Here is a 25410-nt window from a genome sequence, read left to right as displayed (position 1 = left end):
CATCTCCATACGTAGCGCAGAAACACTGGTCATGTTTATCTCGTAGAGAGAGAAGCAGTCTGTGGGTCTCTATGTGAGGAGTCTGTGGGTCGCAACAGCACGTACAGCTGGAAGTAGGACATTCCAGACTAAGAGGGTTCATAATGGCCGTGTCAACGACACTGAACCAGCCGGCACAACTCACTGCCAATAACACATATCACATAATTCACCCTTAAGCAATTGTTCAATCAATTAATTGAATCACTACAATTAAAACCAAAGAATCTCCCAGAACAAACACTTCGCACTCTCCTCCGTCAGCCACCTGCATCGACAAAAGAAACGCATCAGTCCAGCAGTGGATAAAACCTGGCGTGGGAGGTATGGGGGGGCGGCTTACACTTGCGGTGGACAGCCGGGTGGTGGCTGCATGCAGTAGTCATCGCAGATCAAGCGGTAGAACTTGTCATCGACTGCCATGCGCTAGGGTAAGGGGCCTCTCCTACACCCACACACATCACACACCGAGCGGCACACACGTCACACCGAGGAGCACGCACGTCACACCAAGGAGCACGCACATCACACATCCAGCGGCACGCACGTCACACACCGAGGAGCACGCACGTCACACACCGAGCAGGTTGCACAGGTCTCCTTTATCAAGACAAACGTGGAGCAGATTACACCTACTACAATACGCCTGTCACAATGCCCCCCTCTCCCACCCCCCCCCCCAGTTTATGGGGTGGCGCGGGCCTCACTCCCCCCTTCGCGTCAGCCCCCCCTAATAAATGGTCCGGTTGCATTGTGAATGCACCACTCGAATGACGTGCAGTCTCGTGGCGCACTGTAACGGGCTCGTGATTTACTCAATAAAATTCAACGTAAAAAAGTAAAAACGATCCCAAGACATTATTTAAAATAATGTATGGCCATCGTGTGTCAGCATCACACGCGAAAATTGGCATGTAAAAAAAAACTTCACTGCGAAACACTCAATTGGGATTGCTCGCAGCAAACAGCACTTGACCTGCTTGCAGGTTAGGTGCTGAATAACCGTGTGTCACACAGAGAACAGTTGCCACTGAGGGTGCCCTTTTCAAATGCTTGAGATGAGATGTGATTATCGCGTGTAAATGTGCACACTAAAATAACGAAAAAATTATAAGCGAACTATTATCGTTTCAGGTGGCAAGATGGTGCAGTGGTGATCTTTGACCCTCGCAACAAGAAGGGCCATGGTTAATTATCCGACTGGCACTTTGCGGAGATTTCTACGTTCTCCCCTTTGTTCTGTATGGGTTATCCAGTTTGCTCACGTAGCTAGAAAACACGCTATCACAATGTAACTGGGTATTGGCCAAGCATCCCAATGCTAAAGTTACCTGCAAATTACTTCATTGGGATGACACTCGGCAGCAGAGCCAGATGATGGCATTGCTGGGGCCCTATGCCATTGTAAAGTTTAAGAGGCCCCTTCTATGAATGCCTGTATATTTTTGTCAGCAGAATGAAAATAACTGCTTTGGAGAGTCTTTTTTCTCACCGATATTTATTTATTAAACAATTATGTTAAAACTCTAAACCTCGTGTCCATTTCTTGTTTCGTATTTAGAGACCCCCCCCCCTCTCTTAATGCGAGGCCCTAAGCTCTAAGTGTAGCCGGTGTGAGCTCCCCTGTGATGAATCACACGTATAATTGTGCACTCTTATTTTCTATGGGTGGCCAGGAGAATTTATTATTATTATTTAAGTGAATGCAATGGTGATCAGGGGATTGGATCCAGAGCCCTACGTAGACAGTAGAGTACAAGGGAACGCCCACAATACAGATTTGAGCTGACCTCCGGATTGAGAAATTGAACTGTTTTGTGACGTGGAGGGTATTTCTGAACGCTATTGTGACCGACCCGTCCCGACGGGAGGAGAGAGGACAGGGTGGACCGGCTGCATGAGCTTACTCTCCGGCACTGCACAGCACAACATCGCCTCCCTACTGCAATAATACTCGGCAGGACCCTCCTGAAAATAAAAGTCTTCGGAATCAGTGAGGCCTGTCCTTGGGAGGACAGGCGTAGCCTTGGTCGTCACAAGCGAACATTTGTTTCTCCACATTAATTTGTATCCCCGGGTTACCATCAGGGCTGGGCGCTGCAAGCTTAGCTTCTGAGATCTGATGAGACTGGTAGCCGTTTTTTAAAAGGTAATTTCGGCATCTGGAGCCCAAGCATGCAACAACTCTATGCAACTTCTTGGTTCTTTTGGTAAAGTCACGTAGAATGGATTGGTTTGCAAAGAACCTCCGTCTTGGAGAAGTTCTTTGCAAACCAACCGGTTTCCATGAGAGATTCGTTCATGAGGCCATTCACATATACAAGCACAGAGACAATTTCATCCGAGAAGATGGATTCTGGCTTAGTTACCATTGGAAAGATGTTTTAAACCATTTCTGTTCTTAATTAATTGTATTTTACGATGACCTTCAGACCGCAGCTCTTTCGCCAGCATTGACTCTTAATACCTCTCACACCACGGTTAATGGTATGGTTTACACCATGGAGTATAATAGCCCCTCGCAGCTGTCTCTCTCCCCCTCCTCTGTTCCGACCATGGATGAACTCGTCCGTCTGAACGGGGCCCGTAGCTATCCGTGGTGCTAAAGTTGAGGGTAAGAATCCACCCATTTTTTCGCCATATAACATTGTGATATATAACGACTTATTGTTGGTAGCTTAGCTGATTGGAGAATATAGAGTTTATTGATAACATTAAGGTAATTTATAATTTAGTTTTTTATTGGCTCACTATATAGTACTGTGAATAGCTCAGATGTGTAGGCCTTGACTTCAACATCGTCATTTCTGTGACCAGTCACTAGCTAATCACTCAGTTATTTCAATGCTAAATTCGCATAGTTATTTCAATGCTAAATTCTCCTGTTTGATTTGTACTAGTTGCCTCGGTGAATGTATATGCTCTGACTTTAACATAGCTATTTCTGTGACCAGTTACAAGCTAATCACTCAGCTATTTCAATGCTAAATTCTATGCTAATTCTCGTTCATGCCAGTGCAGCGGAAGGACCTCGACTGGAGGGAGAGCTCCAGAGAGGCCCTCTAGAAGGTATTCTACGCAGGCCAAACATCGTGAAACTATTGAGGTTTGACAGCACGATGATGATCATGGGGGGTGTTTTCACATTTGTCTATTGTCGGGGGCCTATACGTTGGCGGCCACACGTCATGGGCCACATCAAAGGCCACCAGGGGCCACCAGTGGCCCCTGGGCCTTGTAATAAAGAACATTGAAGTAAAGGATTCTCACATGCACGACCAAACACACCAACACACCGCAGGCGTAAGAATTGAACTCAATCGATGAATTGACATATCGTCACACATCTCATGCGTACCTCTGCTGTGGTGCTGAACGTGGGAGGGGGCAGGCATGCAAGTACGGCCTGGCTGAAGGGCTGGTGTGGCATGTCGTGCTCCAGCAGCAGCACCTCTGTCTCCGTCTCCTTATCCCCACATTCGCCCAGAGAGCGCACAAAATGGCCCTGCACAAGCACACCGACGATTAGCACGGTTGTCTACGTATGGTACGGAAGAAGTTCAACATGCATATGCACATACGTGGCCAATCGTCACCGGTATCCCTTTTCCACTGGTACATTGGAACCCAGACAGCGCAGATCTCTCGAGGTGTCTGTGGTCACCCACTGGCTTTTTGCCGTGTCGAACCGGAACCAAACCGTAGTATGCTGGCCCCACAAGGCATCCAAATCTATCCGGGGGCCGAGCAGGGCCAGGGGCGGGGCTAGAGACACGTTAATTGTGTGACGGCAGTCGGTACACCACGGGGACGTGGCACCACAGCGTCGTCTGCATGTGCCTAGACTTGTTCAAAGCATTGACCGTCCATGGCATGGATCCGCTTTTGCAGTGGATAAACAACCTGCAGCCTACTAAACCGTGCCAGCCATGGTGCCGCTCGGTTGTGCAGTGGCAAATAGGTATGAAAAGCACAACTGCAATGCCAACCTTGTACCTAACGTTCATGATGTAGAATATTAACCGGCATCTGTTTAAACAAAGATACAACCCAAATAATACATCTTAACAATATATTTAGCTTTTCACCAATTTTTTTTCTCATTGTGTTAATGGTATCACACAAGACAAGCAATCTATACCACCCTTCGTGGTCAAGGACGACCCACAGGAGCAGACATAACAGAGCTACTTCTAAGATCCAATGAAGTGAAATGCGGACCGAATTGTAGGGGGGCAGGGCTTTTCCAACCACTCTGCCAATCAAAGTAATGTTCATCACATGACAGTCAAAAGCAGTAGTTTTCTCAGAGATGGAAATTAAACAATCGAAGTGCACGACCAAATTTAATATCGTTTTTGGTGCAGTTATTGGTGACTGGGCTGAGACTATCAACTTACAACACCTTAATAACCTAGGTTGAATCACAGGTGAGTTTGCCATGCTTTCAAACAAAAAATCACAGTGGTGCCAGCTCATCCACCCTGACTTCCAATTCACCGTGTCACCGTTCGTGTTTTGGGTTCGACGGCTGTATTCCATACAGAGCCGCGTGGCCGTGCGTAAAGTGACAGAAGGATGAGCCCGACGATGCCGACCACGGGACGGACGGGTGAGGTGTCACGGCGTGAGGGGCGTCACGGTGCAGTCGTACGTTCGGGTAGTGTCGCAGCCAGCCATCGATGGCCACCACGATGCGGTGGGCCTGCAGGGACGCTGCTTGTCTTGTCTCCACCCGCACTCGTGGCATGCGGCGGTCCGCGGGCGTGAACAGGTGGCGGGTGGCCTGCAACACGCACAAAGAGCCCCCAGTAAGGCATTCAACAAACTGTTTGGGCGAGTGCCGTCAGCACACACCTATTCAAGCTGGTACGGCAAACGACGGGGTGGGTACGGCCAGCACCATGCCCGACCGCCTTTGTCTCCACAGCATTGATGTTTACATGCCACATCAGATACTCATTTATGGCCGAGTCAACCTAGGGAAGGGTCCAAGACATTTGCCCCTGTTTATTGGTTATGAGCGATAAATATAATCCAACTCGGGTCCCAGGATTCGTAGCGCAACGCGCTATCCGCTACATCACCGCTCCCCACACATACACACACACATGCAGATCAGCCCACCTCCTTGATTGGGCTGGGCATGAGCATGCCGCACAGCGGCCTCGAGTTCCGCTTGATGATGCCGACCACTTTGCCAGTGGGCCGACGCATCTTCCCACTTTCGGCTTTCAGCTGGAGACCAAAACAAAGGACAAACATCGTGTTGCGTAATCTAAGCAAGAGCGACGACAGCAGCAGCAGCAGCTGGGATAGCACCGGGAGATGACAACGCAAACTCAAATGAGCACTCACCACAGTAGGGTCTCTCACACACTGAAATAATGAAATAACTATTGTTTAACCAACTCACTGCATAACACAATACAATTTGGCTTGAAGGGGAAGGAGCAAAATTTAATATCTAACACTTGTTTATGTTTGTGCAATATTGTCGACTTTTCATAAACCACGGTTGTTTTCGTGCCAATTTCAATTAACTTCATTGCTGTACATTATTATGTTTTGCATTTTGTCATGTATGCATGTAGAACTTATTTCGCACCGTACACAGCCAAATATGCTAATCGGAGGTGCGCGGAAAGGACAACAATCTAAATACAAAAAGCAGTTCTAAAGAAATTAGTTTTCAATATAGAGGCCACCCTGTGACCCAGCTCAGACCGTGGAAGCGACGCCGTGTTGAGCCTGGATATGCATAACAGGTGGTATAGGCTCTGCGCCAAAATGGCTGGCAGCAGAGCGCAGTACAGCAAAATGAACTGTTGTCCTGTCCTTCTATGCTCCTGATCTATGCCCCCCCCCCTTCACCAACTCGCACCGAAGTATGGTCAAATAACCCCTACGTACATATAAAAATAGTACGAAATGATTAGCACTCCTGACTTGATTTTGAAGTAATGTAATGTAAAGTCATTTAATAAACGCAAAATCAAGCTAACAGCATCTCTAATGTGGATTGTTGTCTGGTCACACGGTGTTCATTATGTTTAAGGTCTCTCTTGAAGTGGTTGAGTCTTTGTTGTTATTCTTTGTTTAAACTATATTAAAACTATTTAAAAACAATAAACTAAATAACTTTACCAGGTAAGGACCCTGAGAGCTATATAGCTCTTTTTAAGTGACCTGGCCACAAATGATCGTTCAATGAAGTATCTTATCACATTTTAAATTGATAGCAGCCAAATACTCTAAGTGCATGTCAGATTGTAACTGTGGAGGGAAAAGCCGGAGGACCTGGAGAAAAATCCATGCGACCACGGGGAGAGAGACACGCACATTGCAGGTGTCTGGGTTTGATTTTGGTTTGGCAGTGTTGACGCTCCACTCACCACATCCTCCTCATTCTCTTCTGCAACGTCCCCTGCGACGCCCTCATCGTGCAGGACCAGCGAGGAGGGGGCAACCCAGCGCTCCTCGGGGAACATCTCCACGCACACGATGTCGTCGTGCATCGCGCGGTTTAAATGCTGCAGCCCCTGGATCAACACCTGCACGGAGACAAAAAAGATCCCCCGTATAGCCTTAACAGACCGCTGGGCCAAGTGCTGTTAGAGAGCAGCATATACAGTAAAACCTTGGATTGCGAGTAGCTTGGTCTGCGAGTGTTTTACAAGACGAGCAAAATTTTAATAAATATTAATTTTATAAACGAGCGAGGGTCTTGCAATACGAGCAGCTTTGTACTGCCGAGCGTCACGTGATCACAACTGATAAATGAGTGCTTTGATATACGAGTGATTTGAATTACAAACACGTTTCCGGAACGAATTATGCTCGCAATCCAAGGTTTTACTGTACAAGAATTTTAATACCACGAATAAACAATTTCAAATGTAGGACTATGAGCCCATGAATCTTCTGAACCCAATGTTTTTCAGTAACATATGTTCAAGCAGAGCAATTTCTGGACTGGGTTTTTTTTCCAACAAAGGGCCAATGTACCTAATTGTTATTTAACGTTACATTTTGGAGGTGGAAATAGACCATTCATTTTGTTAACAAAGTAGTCACAACCATCATTAGACCTCCTTTGCCAGTACCAAAATATAATAGGGTTTTTCCACTTTTTTCTGGCAACAAAACTGAAACCTTTTACAAGGAATCATGTGTGCGTTAACCACAATACTTGTGGTGAAAATGCAAACAAAAACACACTGATAATATTTGCAATATATGCATACGCCTTTTGGCGTCCTCTGGTCTCGCATCAATTGGGTCGAGGCTCAAAAGAAAGCCGTCCCTGGTGTGGACCAATCAGTCTCAAGGACAATGCATATATTATCATAGTGTGTTTTTTGTTTGCATTTTGACCACAAGTATTGTGGTTAATGCACACATGATTCCTTGCAGTAAAGGTTAAGAGCTACTGTTCATGCCAAGAACGCTATGCCACTGCTTCATTATAAATTTGTTTTTAAAACTCACACAGATACGATCGAACAGCATTGTTCCTTCCAGAGGCAGGCTTGTGAAACGTGTACCTCTTTATCACTGTCACCGTCCCCTCGCACCCTCAGAGTCCCCTCCAGGTAATTCTGACGACTCACAAGGAAGGTTCCCTGGACAAACCGGCCGGAGCGCACACCTTGCTGCAGCTGGGACAGCGGGAGATGTTCGGGGAAGATTACCCGGGACTCCACCACATCCTGCACACGTACACAGCACACGCACGGCACATGCACGCGTCAACAACAATTTTGCAACCGCCATCACGTAACGAGACGAAGGATCCAGTCTGATTTATCTCAGAGCAGTACGGCCATCCGTGTTAGAGAACGTTCCACAAAAGCGGATATCATAGAGCTACCTCTAGAGTTTCACCCTTCCGTCTCTGCTTTTTGCTAAATATGCCACGTTATAAATCTAGGATTTATTTGATTGATTGACCATTGCTGGTGAGGAAGAGACGTTCTAAAAGGGAGCTGTTTAACACGTATTCTTTCGCGACCAATATTATCCATAATAAAGGTTTTTTGGGTAAGAGCGCGTAAATGTGTGTAGTTAACCCGGTACAGACAATTAGTAAGGTTTGTTACGTAAAACAAAACGTGTCAATTAGTTACTACTGCAGCACGCCAGTGTATTGGAGAGTAAACCCACAACACTTACAAATCGAGTATATCGTTTCCCTGGCGATTACAACCAGCGAAACGTCGTACTCAGCACAAGGCAAGTGTCCCTTTCTTCAGTGAGGCAGCTGGATGCAACGCGGAAGTGAGCGGTCGGACAAGGGTACAGGCCCGCACCATAAATATGAGGGGGGGGGCAGAGCTGATGCACGCATACGGAGTCTCACCTGCTCCGAGGCCAGACGGTCAATCAACTCAGGGTTGTCCAGCAAGCTGCGCACGTATTCCTCCACTGGGGGTACACAGACACGCGCAGATAAACGCAGAAATTATAATTGGCGACACGATTTACCGGACGATTTAGAGTGGCACCCAAAATGTAAATTTGTTACTTTTCAAGTCATGCCTGCTGGATTTATTAATTTTCCTGTTTAACTGAAGCACTGTTTAACAAGAGGCACTACAGACTTGATTCAAAGCTTTCGTGACTGCAGGAATTACTCTTTGTTTTTTTTCGGTAAAGTCACGTATAAATAAGAAATAATAAAATAACATAATAGCGTACGACGTTTCGGTTGCAACACAAGCAGCCATCATCAGGTACAGAAGAGCTAAATTTACGAGAGAGAGGAAACACATAACCCCAGATGTATATACAGACACACAAGTAGGGGGGAACTAACACAGATACAACAGGGGACACAGAGAGAGAAGCATACCAAACAAACAGGGTTTAGCGCCCGAAACGTCGTGATTTGTTTTATTTTATACCTATGTTACTTTACCGAAAGAACCAAAGAGTATGTTTAACTGTGTCTCTGTGACTGTGCGTGTTTAACTGTGTCTTTGTATGTGACTGTGTCTGTGGTGCACGTCTTTGTTGCCCTTAATATGGCTGTCTGGGTGGCGAGTGGTCGCTCAGTGGTTAGTTCACTGTGCTATGAACCCAATGGCCAGAGTTCGATTCCCGCTCACGGCCAACACCAGTGACAATTATCTGAACCGGTCTTGGGCCTCCCCAGGTGGACTCAGTCTTAAATGAGTACCTGGTGTGGTGTGTAAACATCTACACTGGGGAGACAAAGGCGGCCGAGCGTGGTGCTGGGCACCCACCCCGTCGTGTACCGTGGCCGACCTTCACAGAAGTTGCCCCAAGTTTGTTGAAGGCCACACAGGGAATTTTTTTCTTTTTTTTAGTGCATCCACCGCGACCTGGCTGCGAGGAAATTGCTGGTAACGCATGGACACATCGCCAAGATTTGCGACTTTGGGCTGGCACGGGACGTCCAGACTGACCCCAACTACGTGGTGAAGGGCAATGTGAGTCCTTCACCTTACTTAGCATCATCAGCATCATTATCAGTATTGCCAATGTCATCACCATCATCGGGATAGAAGGCCCATCACTTTAATTGTACTCAATGTTTTTATTTTATTTGCACAGCCCCTAAGAAAAAAAGAGTGGGGGTGCTGCCACACACGGTGGTGCAATGGCTCTCCCACCCTGGACTTGCAATCCAGAGGTCGGTAATTGGATTCAATCTCTGTGCTCTGCCGACAGTTTAAAATATGGGGCAATTTTACAAATCGCCTTCTCCCCCCCCCCCCCACCATGTGGTACACGGGGTAACTCTGGCCCAGAATAACCTGTGGTGGTGACCACCAGGCTAACTACACTAATTACAACATGACTAGCTACGACAGACCGGGACCACAGCTCGGGTCCAGGTCCACGTGTTGGAGACTCGGTAGAACGTAGACGCAGACAAAGGTTTCTTCAAGATGAACAACAATGCCATTCCCTCTGGGGGACCCGGCTTATATTCTCTGTGGCGTGGCTGGCTCCGCCCTTGGCCACGACCACCTTCTAGAATCCTCGAGCAGCAGGATCTGGACCCCGACCACGTGACCACCCATAGCCCCCACTTGGGGCCCCTTTGTAGACTTAGCCGGTCACGTGTCCTCTCGGGTCAACCAGAGTGCCATGGCCTTTAATAACCCCTTTCCTACGGCCGGCATTCCCACACCCTATCCTGTCGGGCTGGCACTGCACGCCAAGCGTGATGCCATCCAGCTGATCAATCAGCGCTGACTGAGCACTTCTAGGGCCGGTACAACACCTGGCACTACACAGTGACATCCCGTGATATCATTACACATTTAACCCTTCAGGGTAGTGGAGGGCTAGATGACGCTAATTTGGCCAGATGAATATGTGGCCTCACGCAAAAAAACGTATGACGAATCGCGAAGCATCGCCCTGAACTGAATTTACTGAACGTATTGTTGTTGTGCTTGTGGGCATGCGGTCATGTCTCCAGAAAGCATGTTCCATGGGCTCTACAAGGTGCAGAGCGACATGTGGTCAAGGGCATTTCCCTGTCTCCAGACGACTTGCTTGTCAGTTTTGATGTGGTTTCCTTATTCACCAAGTTCTGATACCTGACACCATCGCAATCACTGAAGACTTGGTTCATCAAGGACTGCATACTGATGTACCCCCCCTGGTGAGACACTGCTTAACCAACACATACTTCACCTGAAATGGAACTTTCTACAAACAAACTGAGGGCACCCCAATGGGCTCCCCCCTATCTCCGGGTGTAGCCAACGTTTTCATGGAGAAATTTGAAACTGACGCCATCCAGACTGCCACTCTACGCCCGACGTTATGGAAGAGGTACGTGGATGACACTTTTGTTATCTGGCCACATGGCCGGCCTGCTCTAGACCAATTCCTCGACCACATCAATTCCATATACCCAGCCATCAGATTTACCATGGAAGTCGAAAAAGATGGCAAGGGACCCTTTTTTATGTCCTAATTAAAAGGAGACCTGATGGTTCAATGAGCCACTCTGTCTACAGTAAAGCTACCCATACGGATGCTTACTTAAAACCGGATTCCCACCACCATCCATCCCAGAAGAACTCCCTCATCAAGACTCTATACCATAGAGCCCAATGCATTTCCGACCAGGAACACATTGCCAGTGAACTCAAGCATGTACACCAAGCTCTCAAGGCTAATGGTTACTCCGACTACACAATCCGCAAAGCCATCACTCCAGCCATGAAGAAGGATCCTCTTGAGGAGCCATTCAAAACCATCACCTTACCCTACATTGCGGGGGTCACAAATAAGATCTCCAAAATCCTGAATAAACACAAGATCCAGGTCCGATTCAACACAGTACATAAAATCCGTGATCTGGTTCCGTCTGTAAAAGATGTGGTTCCAGACATACAATACCTGGGCGTCTACAAACTAAGTTGCCTTTGTGGTAGCAGTTACATTGGAGAAAACAAACGACATATCTCGGACCGCATCCGTGAACATAAAGCAGACTCGAAACACTGTAGGACGAACACCTTAGCCGTGGCAGATCACTGTTATAATTCAGTGGGCTCACATGACATTGACTTCTCCAAGTCGGAGGTTCTCTGCAAGCCATCCGGCTTGTATTTTATGGTGACTTTCAGACCGCAGTCCATTCGCTGGCACTGCCTCTTCACACGACGATCAATGGTATGGTTTATAGCATGTTATATAATAATACAAAATAGTATAACATTGTAATGTTTAACATAATTCATAAGGCAATATATAGTATCGTAATTGTATAGTGAATATACAGCAGTGTGGTATACAGTAGGGTTGGTAGAATAATACATAGTGTAATATTACAAGTCTAACATTTTACAGTCTAAAGTATAGGGTAGTGTAAAGTAACGCATTGCATAATTCAAGGGTGGGTTTGTCTATGGTAGTGTATATTACGGTGTATAGTTGTGTAATGTAGGAAAAAGTTTAGTTGGAGACATATCAATATACTGCATAATGTTCGAACTTACATTGGGCTGTGTATACGATATTATACAATGTAGTTTAGATTGGAAGGTATAACATTACAATGTATAGTAGTCTAGTTTATGGCATGGTTGTAACACAACACAGGACAGAGCAGCGCATCGTGGCAGTTTCTCCCCCCTCCTCCGTTCCGAGCATGGATGGACTCGTCCGTCTGAACGAGGCTCGTCGCTCTCCGAGGTGCTAACGTTGGAAAGAAGGAAAAAACCGCCACCCTTTTTTTCGCCATATGGCATTGTAATGTATAATGACTTATTGTTAGTAGCTCAGCTGATTGGAGAGTATATAGTGTTTGTTGATAACATTGATGTAGTTTATATTTTAGTTTTATTAATTCGTTTACTATATGGTATTCATTATATAGTGTAGTGTATACTCAGTTACTTTATGTTTATAGCTCAACGTATTGAAGAACATATTGAGTACATTTATTATATTGATGTAGTTTATACTTAGTTTTTTCACATCGGTTAATTGTATAATAGTTGGGTAGTTGCAGTCCTTTAGCGTCCATATACTAAATGCCTCTGTTGAGATGTGAACTTTGACTTTAACATAGCTATTTCCGTGACCAGTCACATGCTAATCCCTCACATTAACATGATGCTAATCTCCCAGTTACATGCTAATTTCTGACTTTAACACCCTGCTGATCCAACACTTTAACGCAGCGATTTCAATGCTAAATTCTCCTGTTTGATATGTAAACTCCTTTGTCAAGGCGCTTTACCTCTCCCACCTAGCTTAAAAGACGCTGCAAATCTTAACAGCAGTTATTGAAGCGCTGTCGTCCTACAGTTCTGTTCCTTCACCTGAAGAAGGCTACTTGTGTTGTGGCCGAAACGTCGTGAGAATTTTATTTTTTATTGTTTTATTTCCATTCTACGTGACTTTACCAAAAGAACCAAGAAGTTGCATAGAGTTGTTGCATGCTTGGGCTCCAGATGCCGAAATTACCTTTTAAAAAACGGCTACCAGTCTCATCCGATCTCAGAAGCTAAGCTTGCAGCGCCCAGCCCTGATGGTAACCCGGGGGATACAAATTAATGTGGATAAACAGATGTTCGCTTGTGACGACCAAGGCTACGCCTGTCCTCCCAAGGACAGGCCTCACTGATTCCGAAGACTTTTATTTTCAGGAGGGTCCTGCCGAGTATTATTGCAGTAGGGAGGCGATGTTGTGCTGTGCAGTGCCGGAGAGTAAGCTCATGCAGCCGGTCCACCCTGTCCTCTCTCCTCCCGTCGGGACGGGTCGGTCACAATAGCGTTCAGAAATACCCTCCACGTCACAAAACAGTTCAATTTCTCAATCCGGAGGTCAGCTCAAATCTGTATTGTGGGCGTTCCCTTGTACTCTACTGTCTACGTGGGGCTCTGGATCCAATCCCCTGATCACCATTGCATTCACTTAAATAATAATAATAAATTCTCCTGGCCACCCATAGAAAATAAGAGTGCACAATTATACGTGTGATTCATCACAGGGGAGCTCACACCGGCTACACTTAGAGCTTAGGGCCTCGCATTAAGAGAGGGGGGGGGGGTCTCTAAATACGAAACAAGAAATGGACACGAGGTTTAGAGTTTTAACATAATTGTTTAATAAATAAATATCGGTGAGAAAAAAGACTCTCCAAAGCAGTTATTTTCATTCTGCTGACAAAAATATACAGGCATTCATAGAAGGGGCCTCTTAAACTTTACAATGGCATAGGGCCCCAGCAATGCCATCATCTGGCTCTGCTGCCGAGTGTCATCCCAATGAAGTAATTTGCAGGTAACTTTAGCATTGGGATGCTTGGCCAATACCCAGTTACATTGTGATTGTGTGTTTTCTAGCTATGTGAGCAAACTGGATAACCCATACAGAACAAAGGGGAGAACGTAGAAAACTCCGCAAAGTGCCAGTCGGATAATTAACCAAGGCCCTTCTTGTTGCGAGGGTCAAAGATCACCGCTGCACCACCCTGCCACCTGAAACGATAATAGTTCGCTTATAATTTTTTTTTAAGTGTGCACAGTTACACGCGATAATCACATCTCATCTCAAGCATTTGAAAAGGGCACCCTCAGTGGCAACTGTTCTCTGTGTCACACACGGTTATTTAGCACCTAACCTGCAAGCAGGTCAAGTGCTGTTTGCTGCGAGCAATCCCAATTGAGTGTGTCGCAGTGAAGTTTTTTTTAACATGCCAATTGTCGCCTGTGATGCTGACACACGATGGCCATACTTTATTTTAAATAATGTCTTGGGCTCGTTTTTATTTTTTTACATTGAATTTTATTGAGTAAATCACGAGCCCGTTACAGTGCGCCACGGGACTGCACGTCATTCGAGTGGTGCATTCACAATGCAACCGGACCATTTATTAGGGGGGGCTGACGCGAAGGGGGGAGTGAGGCCCGCGCCCCCCCATAAACTGGGGGGGGGGGGGAGAGGGGGGCACTGTGACAGGCGTATTGTAGTAGGTGTAATCTGCTCCACGTTTGTCTTGATAAAGGAGACCTGTGCAACCTGCTCGGTGTGTGACGTGCGTGCTCCTCGGTGTGTGACGTGCGTGCCGCTCAGTGTGATGTGTGTGGGTGTAGGAGAGGCCCATTACCCTGGCGCATGGCAGTCGATGACAAGTTCTACTGCTTGATCTGCGATGGCTACTGCATGCAGCCACCCCCCTGCTGTCCACTGCAAGTGTAAGCCGCCCCCCCATACCTCCCATACCAGGTTTTATCCACTGCTGGACTGATGCGTTTCCATTGTGGATGCAGGTGGCTGACGGAGGAGAGTGCGAAGTGTTTGTTCTGGGATATTCTTTGATTTTAATTGTAGTGATTCAATTAATTGATTGAACAATTGCTTAAGGGTGAATTACGTGATGTGTTATTGGCAGTGAGTTGTGCTGGCTGGTTCAGTCTCGTTGACATTGCCATCATGAACCCTCTTAGTCTGGAATGTCCTACTTCCAGCCGTACGTGCTGTTGTGACCAACAGACTCCTCACATACAATGAGGGAAAAAAGTATTTGATCCCCTGCTGATTTTGTACGTTTGCCCACTGACAAAGAAATGATCAGTCTATAATTTTAATGGTAGGTTTATTTGAACAGTGAGAGACAGAATAACAACAAAAAAATCCAGAAAATCGCATTTTAAAAATGTTATAAATTGATTTGCATTTTAATGAGGGAAATAAGTATTTGACCCCTCTGCACTTGGTGGCAAAACCCTTGTTGGCAATCACAGAGGTCAGACGTTTCTTGTAGTTGGACCACCAGGTTTGTACACATCTCAGGAGGGATTTTGTCCCACTCCTCTTTGCAGATCATCTCCAAGTCATTAAGGTTTCGAGGCTGACGTTTGGCAACTCGAACCTTCAGCTCCCTCCACAGATTTTCTATGGGATTAAGGTCTGGAGACTGGCTAGGCCACTCCAGGACCTTAATGTGCTTCTTCTTGAGCCACTACTTTGTTGCCTCGGCCGTGTGTTTTGGGTCATTGTCATGCTGGAATACCCATCCACGACCCATTTTCAATGCCCTGGCTGAGGGAAGGAGGTTCTCACCCAAGATTTGATGGTACATGGCCCCGTCCATCGTCCCTTTGATGGGGTGAAGTTGTCCTGTCCCCTTAGCAGGAAAACAGCCCAAAAGCATATTTCCACTTCCATGTTTGACGGTGGGGATGGTGTTCTTGGGGTCATAGGCAGCATTCCTCCTCCTCCAAACACGGCGAGTTGAGTTGATGCCAAAGAGCTCCATTTTGGTCTCATCTGACCACAACACTTTCACCCAGTTGTCCTCTGAACCATTCAGATGTTTATTGGCAAACTTCAAACCGGCATGTATATATGCTTTCTTGAGCAGGGGAACCTTGCGGGCGCTGCAGGATTTCAGTCCTTCACGGCGTAGTGTATTCCAATTGTTTTCTTGGTGACTATGGTCCCAGCTGCCTTGAGATCATTGACAAGATCCTCCCGTGTAGTTCTGGGCTGATTCCTCACCGTTCTCATGATCATTGCAACTCCACGAGGCGAGATTTTGCATGGAGCCCCAGGCCAAGGGAGATTGACAGTTCTTTTGTGTTTCTTCCATTTGCGAATATTGTTGTCACAATATTGTCACAATGTTGTCACCTTCTCACCAAGCTGCTTGCCAATGGTCTTGTAGCCCATTCCAGCCTTGTGTAGGTCTACAATTTTGTCCCTGACATCCTTGGAGAGCTCTTTGGTCTTGGCCATGGTGGAGAGTTTGGAATCTGATTGATTGCTTCTGTGGACAGGTGTCTTTTATACAGGTAACAAGCTGAGATTAGGAGCACTCCCTTTAAGAGTGTGCTCCTAACCTCGGCTCGTTACCTGTATAAAAGACACCTGGGAGCCAGAAATCTTTCTGATTGAGAGGGGGTCAAATACTTATTTCCCTCATTAAAATGCAAATCAATTTATAACATTTTTGACATGCATTTTTCGGTATTTTGTTGTTGTTATTCTGTCTCTCACTGTTCAAATAAACCTACCATTAAAAATATAGACTGATCATTTCTTTTTCAGTGGGCAAATGTACAAAATCAGCAGGGGATCAAATACTTTTTTCCCTGCCAATGAACATCTGAATGATTCAGAGGACAACTGGGTGAAAGTGTTGTGGTCAGATGAGACCAAAATGGAGCTCTTTGGCATCAACTTAACTCGCCGTGTTTGGAGGAGGAGGAATGCTGCCTATGACCTCAAGAACACCATCCCCACCGTCAAGCATGGAGGTGGAAACATTATGCTTTGGGGTGTTTTTCTGCTAAGGGGACAAGACAACTTCACCACATCAAAGGGACAATGGACGGGGCCATGTACCGTCAAATCTTGGGTGAGAACCTCCTTCCCTCAGCCAGGGCATTGAAAATGGGTCGTGGATGGGTATTCCAGCATGACAATAACCAAAAACACACGGCCAAGGCAACAAAGGAGTGGCTCAAGAAGAAGCACATTAAGGTCCTGGAGTGGCCTAGCCAGTCTCCAGACCTTAATCCCATAGACAATCTGTGGAGGGAGCTGAAGGTTCGAGTTGCCAAACGTCAGCCTCGAAACCTTAATGACTTGGAGAAGATCTGCAAAGAGGAGTGGGACAAAATCCCTCCTGAGATGTGTGCAAACCTGGTGGCCAACTACAAGAAACGTCTGACCTCTGTGATTGCCAACAAGGGTTTTGCCACCAAGTACTAAGTCATGTTTTGCATAGGGGTCAAATACTTATTTCCCTCATTAAAATGCAAATAAATTTACAACATTTTTGACATGCGTTTTTCTGGATTTTTTTGTTGTTATTCTGTCTCTCACTGTTCAAATAAACCTACCACTAAAATTATAGACTGATCATTTCTTTGTCAGTGGGCAAACGTACAAAATCAGCAGGGGATCAAATACTTTTTTCCCTCACTGTAGAGACCCACAGACTTCTTCTCTCTCTACAAGATAAACATGACCAGTGTTTCTGCACTACGTATGGAGATGCAGTGGCATTTAGACGCCGCTGTGTGAATCTATACTGTAGATATTTTATGCCTTCATGACCCTCTACCTACTCACCCCCCCCTCACCCCCTCGCCACCTGACCCCCTTCATCCCCCCGTGACGTCATTAACATCATCGGCACTCATTCAACCATTCTGAGAACGAACGCACACTGGAAGAGGTGAAAGCGCAGTCCGAGCTTGTGCACGATTCGCCTTCCTCGCACGCTCACCGCACCCTCCCCTCACCCCACAGCCGCAAGGTGATGTACCGCTGCTGGAGCTACGCGCCGTTAGAGCGCCCCACGTTTGAGGCGACCCTCGCAGAGCTGAGACCGGCCTACAACGATGACAAGATCGAGAAAGGCGAAGAGGTCGGCTAGGAGCCGTCGTCCATTCCGTCCGAGTACAGCTCCCTCACTTGCTAGAATCGCCCTCGCTACCTTGTCCATTCTAGGGGTGAATAGTTTATTGTATTATTACAAAGATTACCGTGCTACATTTGTTTATTCAGGGAAGTCTCACTCTTTTGCAGGAGGGTCCTGTCCAGCTGTCACAGAAGGGGGCGATGTTGCCACGGTGTGTAATCCCTGTTTAAGTAATTTGCAAGTAAAATCTCACTGTTAGAATTGGTTGTTCTTTTTTGAAAGCTGAGAACCCTGAGAAAACGCGTGCACAACAGGGGAAGAACATGCAAAGTCCACAAACTCTCACTTACACGCCAAGACTAAGATCCCCCCATGTAACAGACTGTTGGGTAAGTGCCGTTATGAGCACTTATGTAGGCCAGCACAGCATATGGAGTTTGTCTCTGCCAGTGCTGATGTTTTCACAATGCACCAAGTACTCATTTGAGGCCGAAGGTAGGTCCAGGAATGGTTCAGATAATTGCCACTGGTGTTGGCCGTGAGCAGGAATAATGCCAGGATTTATGGCTCCATAGTACAGCTCGCTAACCCGCTGCACTAACGCTCCCCGTAAACATCAATAACATAAACAAACAATAGCTCGCACAAATACAAGAACAAATACAAGAACCCCCCCCCCCATAAGGTACATCGTGTTGTTTTGATTTCACGACTCGGCGCGACTCGCGAATACTCAAAGCGAGATGCTCGTGGTTAGTAAACAGGTGTCCAGTAGCCAATCCGTGTTTAATAAAATCTCGTGGTTGGTAAATTCGCGGTTGGCAATGCATTCATGTACATGTATGCCTCTATTTACGAAAGGGATGCGTTCTTCTAAAAACGCACGCAAAACAAAATATCGTAAATCGGAATGGCTTTTCCCATTAATTGAATACGAAAAACTTGCCATGTGTTTCAGACAGTCATTTCTGCTATACTCCTAAACCCAAAATATACACCAATATTTCACAATACAAAAATTAATAAAGAACAAATAGTATAACGGTTGAATAATAATCAATTTAAGACAAAATAATTAACATCTTCAAGGAGCTCACCAAAAGATCTGCATGTTGGAATGACTGGAGAGGTGACGAGGCGTTACTTTTGCACGATGGGGATACCGTGACACTGTCGTGGATGGATGACAGCTTCTTGCTTGATGATCTCATGGCGCGTGCCATGTGATATATTGTTTCCGCTGAAATTCTATTTCGTAAGTCGAAAAGTATCCTTAATTTGTCAATTTCGTTTTCACTAAATTTCGTGAATGGAACATTCGTAAATCAAAACACAAAGATTTCCTGTACAACCAATATAGACTGTTGGGCCAAGTGCTGTCGTCAAGCACCTAATACAGAAAATAAAAAACACGTGCATTCATGCACAACCACGTACAAATACACGTCACCATTATAAGCACATGCTTTCAACAGAAATTACAAAAGTTATATATTGTGCTTCAATGATTACATTTTATATTAGTGTGTCTTAATATTACACAGTAAATATCTTCAAGGACCACTCATACAGTCCCATCATCACCACCATCATCACTAAATTTATCATTATCATTATCCCAACCATCTGTATAATCAATCACCATCTGTATCATCACCACCAAAGCAAAGACTCCCCGTATAGCCCGAATAGACTGTTGGGGCAAGTGCTGTTAGCGAGTACCTGTGAAGGCCAGCATGGCACACGAGGGGTGGGTGGCCAACACCACGCCCGGCCGCCTTTGTCTCCCCAGTAGTGATGTTCACACCACACCAGGTACTCATTTGAGGCTGAGTCGACCTAGGGGAGGCCCATGACCGGTTCAGAGAGTCGTTACCTGCGTTGGGCATGAGCGATAATTTAACTCAGGTTGCCGGGTTCGTAGCGCAGCGTGCTAAACGCTACACTACCGCTACCCACCACCTGTATCACCATCATCTTCCAGAGTTAATACATTTCATGTCAATAGCTGGAAATGCTTGTATTTGTAATAAAAAAAATGCATAAGTAGTTGTCACTCACTCACCCACACTCAAACGGTCAGAAAGGACTGAAAGATTAAATATCTTCAGAACCCTACATCCTGAAACTAAATTAATTATTTCAATTTTACCAAGTAAGGCCCACTGAGCTATATCGCACACTCAGGAGTCCTGATTCCACTTCTGGGAGTCTCAAGTCCAACGCCATGGAATTGTATATGTTTAAACGTGCGTGCACGTGTGTTTGTGTGCACGTACGTGTGCATGCGTGCCTTCATATGCGCATGCGTGTATGCACGTGCGTGTGTAAAATAACTTTAGCCATTACATTTGGGATATGTTAGGTTTAGGGTTAAGAGCTTTGCGCACGTAAACAGGTGGGTGTGTTAACTCACCAGTGTGTAGCTCACCTCACCGGTGAGCTGGTGTGTACGCTATCTAATCTGTAAGCTTACGGACTGTGTGTGTGCACACTAGTGTGTAAGCTCACTGATGTGTAAACCTGCTGGTGTGTGCTCTTTGGTGTGTGGCCTCACTAATGTGCAGCACATTTTGTGGAAGCTCACTAGTGAGCTTTCACAGGAGTGTGCCGGTGAGTGTGAGTATGTGCGGTGTGTGTAAGTCAGTGTGTGTGAGTGTGCGGTGAGTGTGTGGAAATGTGTGTGAGTGTGTGTGAGTGAATGAGTGCGGTGTGAGTGTGTGTGAGTGTGTGAATGCGGTGTGAGTGCGATGTGTGTGAATGTGCAGTCAGAGTGCCGGTAAGTGAGTGCGTGGTGAGTGTGTGGTAAGTGTGTGTGAATGTGCAGTCAGTGTGCTGGTAAGTGAGTGCGTGGTGAGAGCGGTGAGTGTGTGTGAATGTGCAGTCAGTGTGCCGGTAAGTGCGTTGTGAGTGTGGGGTGTGAGTGTGCAGTGAGTGCCAGTGTGCGAGTGTGCCGGTAAGTAAGTGTGCGGTGAATGTGGTAAGTGTGTGAGTGTGCCGGTGAGTGTGTGGTGAGTGTGTGGCTTGACGTGTATCCGTATCAGTCTTACTCAGCCACCCCCTTACTTGCCCACACGTAGATCCGTCCTGCCCACTAGACAGCTACATGCGATTCAAATGTCCACGTACACATGACATCACATTGCGATGCGCATGTGTAACATACATGTGCCACGTGTTGCACACACTACGCACGTCACATGCACAAAGGGCATGCCTTACAAGTGATGACCACGCGATGCAGGTGCTTGCCTTGTAGATGTCACGTACCCGTGACGCACGTGGCCCGTGCGCGTGATGCGCGTGCTCCGCGCTGCCGTGTGCTTTGACCAGGGCCGTCCATAGGGGGTGCGTGGGGCCCCCCCGATGCCTTCAAACTAAACCGGAAGCATTACATGTGACACTGATGTCTACACGTGGGGCCTCCCCCAAAGCGCGGGACACGGGATGGTCGGCCCAATTTTCCGGACACTCGGGGACGACTCTTGATTTGGCATACGCGAGACACACGTTGTGTTCGCTGTGCGTGGGGTGACTGGCCCGATGTGCGTGCCAGGCAGGGCAAGGGGGACTGCCATTGATTGTGTCGAGACCTTTTGTATGGGTGACGAGATGAACGCCCAAATTCAACGCAGGCCGCCACACAAGGGCTGCACATTTCAATGTTGAGCAGGCCCCTGTGTGTCCGTGCATGTGGGTCCCTGTGTGTTGTTTCTGTGTGCGTTATGTGAGGGTAGCAGTGGCGCAATGGATAGTACGATACGCTCCGAACCCCGCAAACATCCGAGTTGGAGTCCCGCTCATGGCCAACACCAATAACGATTATTTATCTGAACTGGTCCTGGGTCGACTCAACCTCAAATGAATACCTGGAGCGGTGTGTGTATACGTCACCACTTGGGAGACAAAGGCGGCCGGGTGTGGTGTTGGCCACCTACCCCCTGGTATACCATGCCGACCTTCATTGGTGCTTGCGAACAGCACTTGCCACAACAGTCTGTTAAGGCTATATGGGGGATCTTCGTCTCTGCAGTGGGAAACTCGTAGGTGTGTGCATGTGTGGAGGGAAACCTGTACTGCTGTCGTACGTTGTGACCGGGCGAGGCCAATTTCCGTCCTCATGGTCGGCCACGGCGTCCTGGTCTTCGTACTGCTGCTTGTTTTTGGCTGTAATGACACCCAACATGGACAACCCCATCACCTGCGTTCAAACAAGTGTTACACAGTATGTACACACGCGCAATAAAGCAACCACAAAGCACATACACTTTTAAATATAAAAGGACTGGGGGTCTAGTACTGTAGTCACCAATCCGTGTGTATTATTTATTTATTGGTCATTCTGATGGCAGCACAAACAGAAGCTGCATCCATAACTTCTCAATCCCCACAGTCCCAGGCCAAGGTCCATTCATGGAATTAATACAAATATTTACTTATTAGAGGGTGTTTTTGTTTGTTTGGGTTAGATCGCGTAAATCTTAGTCATGTTTGTTACGTAAACAAAACATGCCAATTAGTGACTATTTCAGCACATCGGTGTGTTGGAGAGTAAACCCACAACATTTACAATTCAAGTACCGTGACGTTTCGCCTGTAACTACAACAACAACCCACCTCGTCAGGTGACAGCCAGAGTTGTGGTGAAATCCTTCCCCTGTTTCGGTCTTTAATAGACGTAGACGGGGGATAAATGTGACGTCGTCGCTTGTAAGCAGATCCGATACGAAGACCGGGGCGGGGGGGGTTAATGTATTGATGTAAATTACAATGGATATCTGTTATTGATTGGGTTATTCGCAGTTAATCAACATACATAATTGTTACTCCTGCTATTATGGATTTACTCAAGCAGCTAGCGAAGGATGCTAGGTTTAGTAATATATGTTATATATGTCGCTATTGTTAACTTTCAATCACATTTCTTATGATCACTGTTGCATTGTTTTTATAGCATTATTTTAGTAATTTCTAGAAACGTTTAGTTTAGCCCGATGTTTTTATGTAGTATAGAGTTAGACTTAAATTTTTAATTTAAACTGTATGATTGTTATTATCTAACATCAAATTGGAATTTTTTTGCACAGTTTAGTACGCAGCATAAACAAATGGTGCTTTTTCTGGAAGATTTTATTGTTTTTGTAGGGGATGTCTCAATTTGTGTACAGTAAATTATCAATGCATCTTGTAATTGTATTGTTTGTCGCGGTTGCACCCGAATCAAGAGCCGAATGGCTCACAGGGTTATTCCAAATAAATGAAACTGAGCAGTCCATGCGGTCCGCACCACGTCCGGCCACCTTCGTCTTGCCAGTGTTGACGTTTTACACACTCGACTCGGTTAAGGCTGAGTCGACCTTGAGGGAGGCCCGGGACAGGTTCAGATATTCGCCGCGACTGCTTTTGGCCGTGAGCGTGAATGAACTTTGCTGGCTGAGCACAACGTAGCAAGTTGCCACGAGGTTCTACAGCAAAGTGGCAGAGCCCCCCCTCCCTCTACAGCGCTCCCATCCCCCGCGCGGCCCTAACGGCCCCTCCACCTCACCGCGTGCCGAACCCGCGCACGTGCAACTCACACACACACACAGGGTCTACTACTGGCCCGTACGTGTTTACAGTATGTTAGACTTCTTTCACACCGTACATAGTGGACACTGTGTGTGTGTGTGCTGCGAGCTGAGTGGTGGAGGTACCTGGCAACAGTTGAACCGAGCCCGCTCGGCCTCTTCATCCGTGGCGACCAGGGTACAATCGTTACTATATTCTTGGTTCTTTCAGGTAAAGTCACGTAGATAGAAAATAATAACAATAAAATAAAAATAAATTAAAATAAAAGCAAAAAACCCAAGACGTTTCGATCGCAACACGTGATAAAGACCGCTTGTGTTGCCATCGAAACGTCGTGGGTTTTTTGCCTTAACTTAAAATGTTATTTTCTATCTACGTGACTTTACCGAAAGAACCAAAAATTATGAATTCCTGCAAGTTACGAAAGTTTAAAGTAAAAATTTGACAGTCGTGTAACTAATGAGGCCTGGAGGATACAGTGGGTCACGTGGTTTCCGGGGTTTGTTACCTTAACAACTAGTGACGTCACTTCCTTAGCAACGGGCGATCGTTACAGACGGAGGTGGACGCGCGCTCTGTGTGCTTAAAGATCGCATTCGGGAGCACACTTCGATAACGTCGTCAGTGAACATCGATAACGCGGTTAAATTACTTGGTAAACCTCATTGACAAACATCCGTGAGGTTGAACACTTCATTAACACAGTTAACGAAATCTATTGACTAAACGTGACCATCCGTGACTTCTCGTTCTGCCTTCAAGGCGATATCTTCCGTGAGTACATCCACACGCGCGCTGTATCAGGATAACATTAATCTGAGAGAACATCTATATGTGAATGTGTGTTCGAAATGTTTAATATACTTGCCGACATGCAACAAACTTGAAATTTGGCATGTGGGTAGTTTCCTGACTGTATACAATTCAAAAAGTATAAAAATAGACTTTTCTATTTGGGGGGGGGGGGGCGCAAAAATGGATATAATATTTCGATGTAAAGCTTTCGTGACTGCGAGGATTCATCTTTGGTTCTTTCGGTAAAGTCACGTAGAATGAGAATAAAATAATAAATTGATAAAATAATATAACAATAATATTCTCACGACGTTTCGGCCACAACACAAGCGGCCTTCATCAGGTGAAGGGGACGAGACTGTCTGGAGGACAGTGCTGGAGTGAGAAAACCACGCTGAGATCACGACCTTTAAGCTGTGTGAGAAGAAACAAAGCGCCTTGACAAAGGAATTAGCATATAATTTAGCATTGAAATGGCTGAGTGATTAGCTTGTGACTGGTCACAGAAAAGGCTATGTTAAAGTTAAAGCATGCACATCCGCAAAGGCACCCCTTGACAAAGGAATTAGCATAGAATTTAGCATTGAAATAGCTAAGTTAAAGTATACACATTGGCAGAGGCACTCCTTGACAAAGGAATTAGCATAGAATTTAGCATTGAAATAGCTGAGTGATTAGCTTGTAACTGGTCACAGAAATAACTATGTTAAAGTCAGAGCATATACATTCACCGAGGCAACTAGTACAAATCAAACAGGAGAATTTAGCATTGAAATAACTAGGCGAATTTAGCATTGAAATAACTGAGTGATTAGCCTGTGACTGGTCACAGAAATGGCTTTGTTGAAGTTAAGGCCTACACATCTGAGCTATTCACAGTAACTGGGTATACAATACAATATATAATGAATACTATATAGTGAACCAATAAAAAATACTAAAATATAAATTACCTCAATGTTATCAATAAACTCTATATTCTCCAATCAGCTAAGCTACCAACAATAAGTCGTTATATATCACAATGCTATATGGCGAAAAATGGGTGAATTCTTACCCTCAACTTTAGCAACACGGATAGCTACGGGTCCCGTTCAGACGGACGAGTTCATCCATGGTCGGAACAGAGGAGGGG

The 25410-nt window shown here is 46.0% G+C and overlaps 1 protein-coding gene and 1 long non-coding RNA gene across 2 annotated transcripts; both read right to left on the bottom strand.

Annotated features, from left to right (window-relative positions):
- Positions 1 to 321: 321 nt before the first annotated feature.
- Positions 322 to 6604, bottom strand: LOC142924711 (exosome complex exonuclease RRP44-like). Its single transcript, XM_076067364.1, has 5 exons — positions 6435 to 6604; positions 5167 to 5277; positions 4694 to 4825; positions 3398 to 3544; positions 322 to 484 (listed from the first exon to the last, which is right to left on the bottom strand). Exons 1-5 carry the CDS (start codon positions 6555 to 6557, stop codon positions 449 to 451), a joined length of 549 nt encoding a protein of 182 aa, XP_075923479.1. The 5' UTR covers positions 6558 to 6604; the 3' UTR covers positions 322 to 448.
- A 5513-nt stretch (positions 6605 to 12117) lies between these two features.
- LOC142924710 (uncharacterized) lies at positions 12118 to 23986 on the bottom strand. Its single transcript, XR_012941786.1, has 3 exons — positions 23606 to 23986; positions 22001 to 22079; positions 12118 to 12228 (listed from the first exon to the last, which is right to left on the bottom strand). It is a non-coding gene; the product is annotated as an uncharacterized LOC142924710 (long non-coding RNA).
- Positions 23987 to 25410: the final 1424 nt, after the last annotated feature.

This window comes from Petromyzon marinus, chromosome 16, assembly GCF_048934315.1.
Source record: "Petromyzon marinus isolate PM22_M1 ecotype Great Lakes invasive population chromosome 16, UKy_Petmar_22M1.pri1.0, whole genome shotgun sequence".
In the NCBI taxonomy this organism is placed as follows: Eukaryota; Metazoa; Chordata; class Hyperoartia; order Petromyzontiformes; family Petromyzontidae; genus Petromyzon; species Petromyzon marinus.
Note: the sequence above shows the minus strand (reverse complement) of the source record. Positions and strands in the feature narration are given on the sequence as shown.

What these genes read in the sequence shown, in the direction of transcription:
- LOC142924711 (XM_076067364.1), bottom strand. Translation starts at nt 6,557, where the DNA reads ATGCACGACGACATCGTGTGCGTGGAGATGTTCCCCGAGGAGCGCTGG. An exon ending in AAGAGAATGAGGAGGATGTG is followed by an intron (nt 5,278 to 6,434) that starts GTGAGTGGAGCG and finishes TTTGGTCTCCAG; the next exon opens with CTGAAAGCCGAAAGTGGGAA. An exon ending in TGCCCAGCCCAATCAAGGAG is followed by an intron (nt 4,826 to 5,166) that starts GTGGGCTGATCT and finishes TGCGTGTTGCAG; the next exon opens with GCCACCCGCCACCTGTTCAC.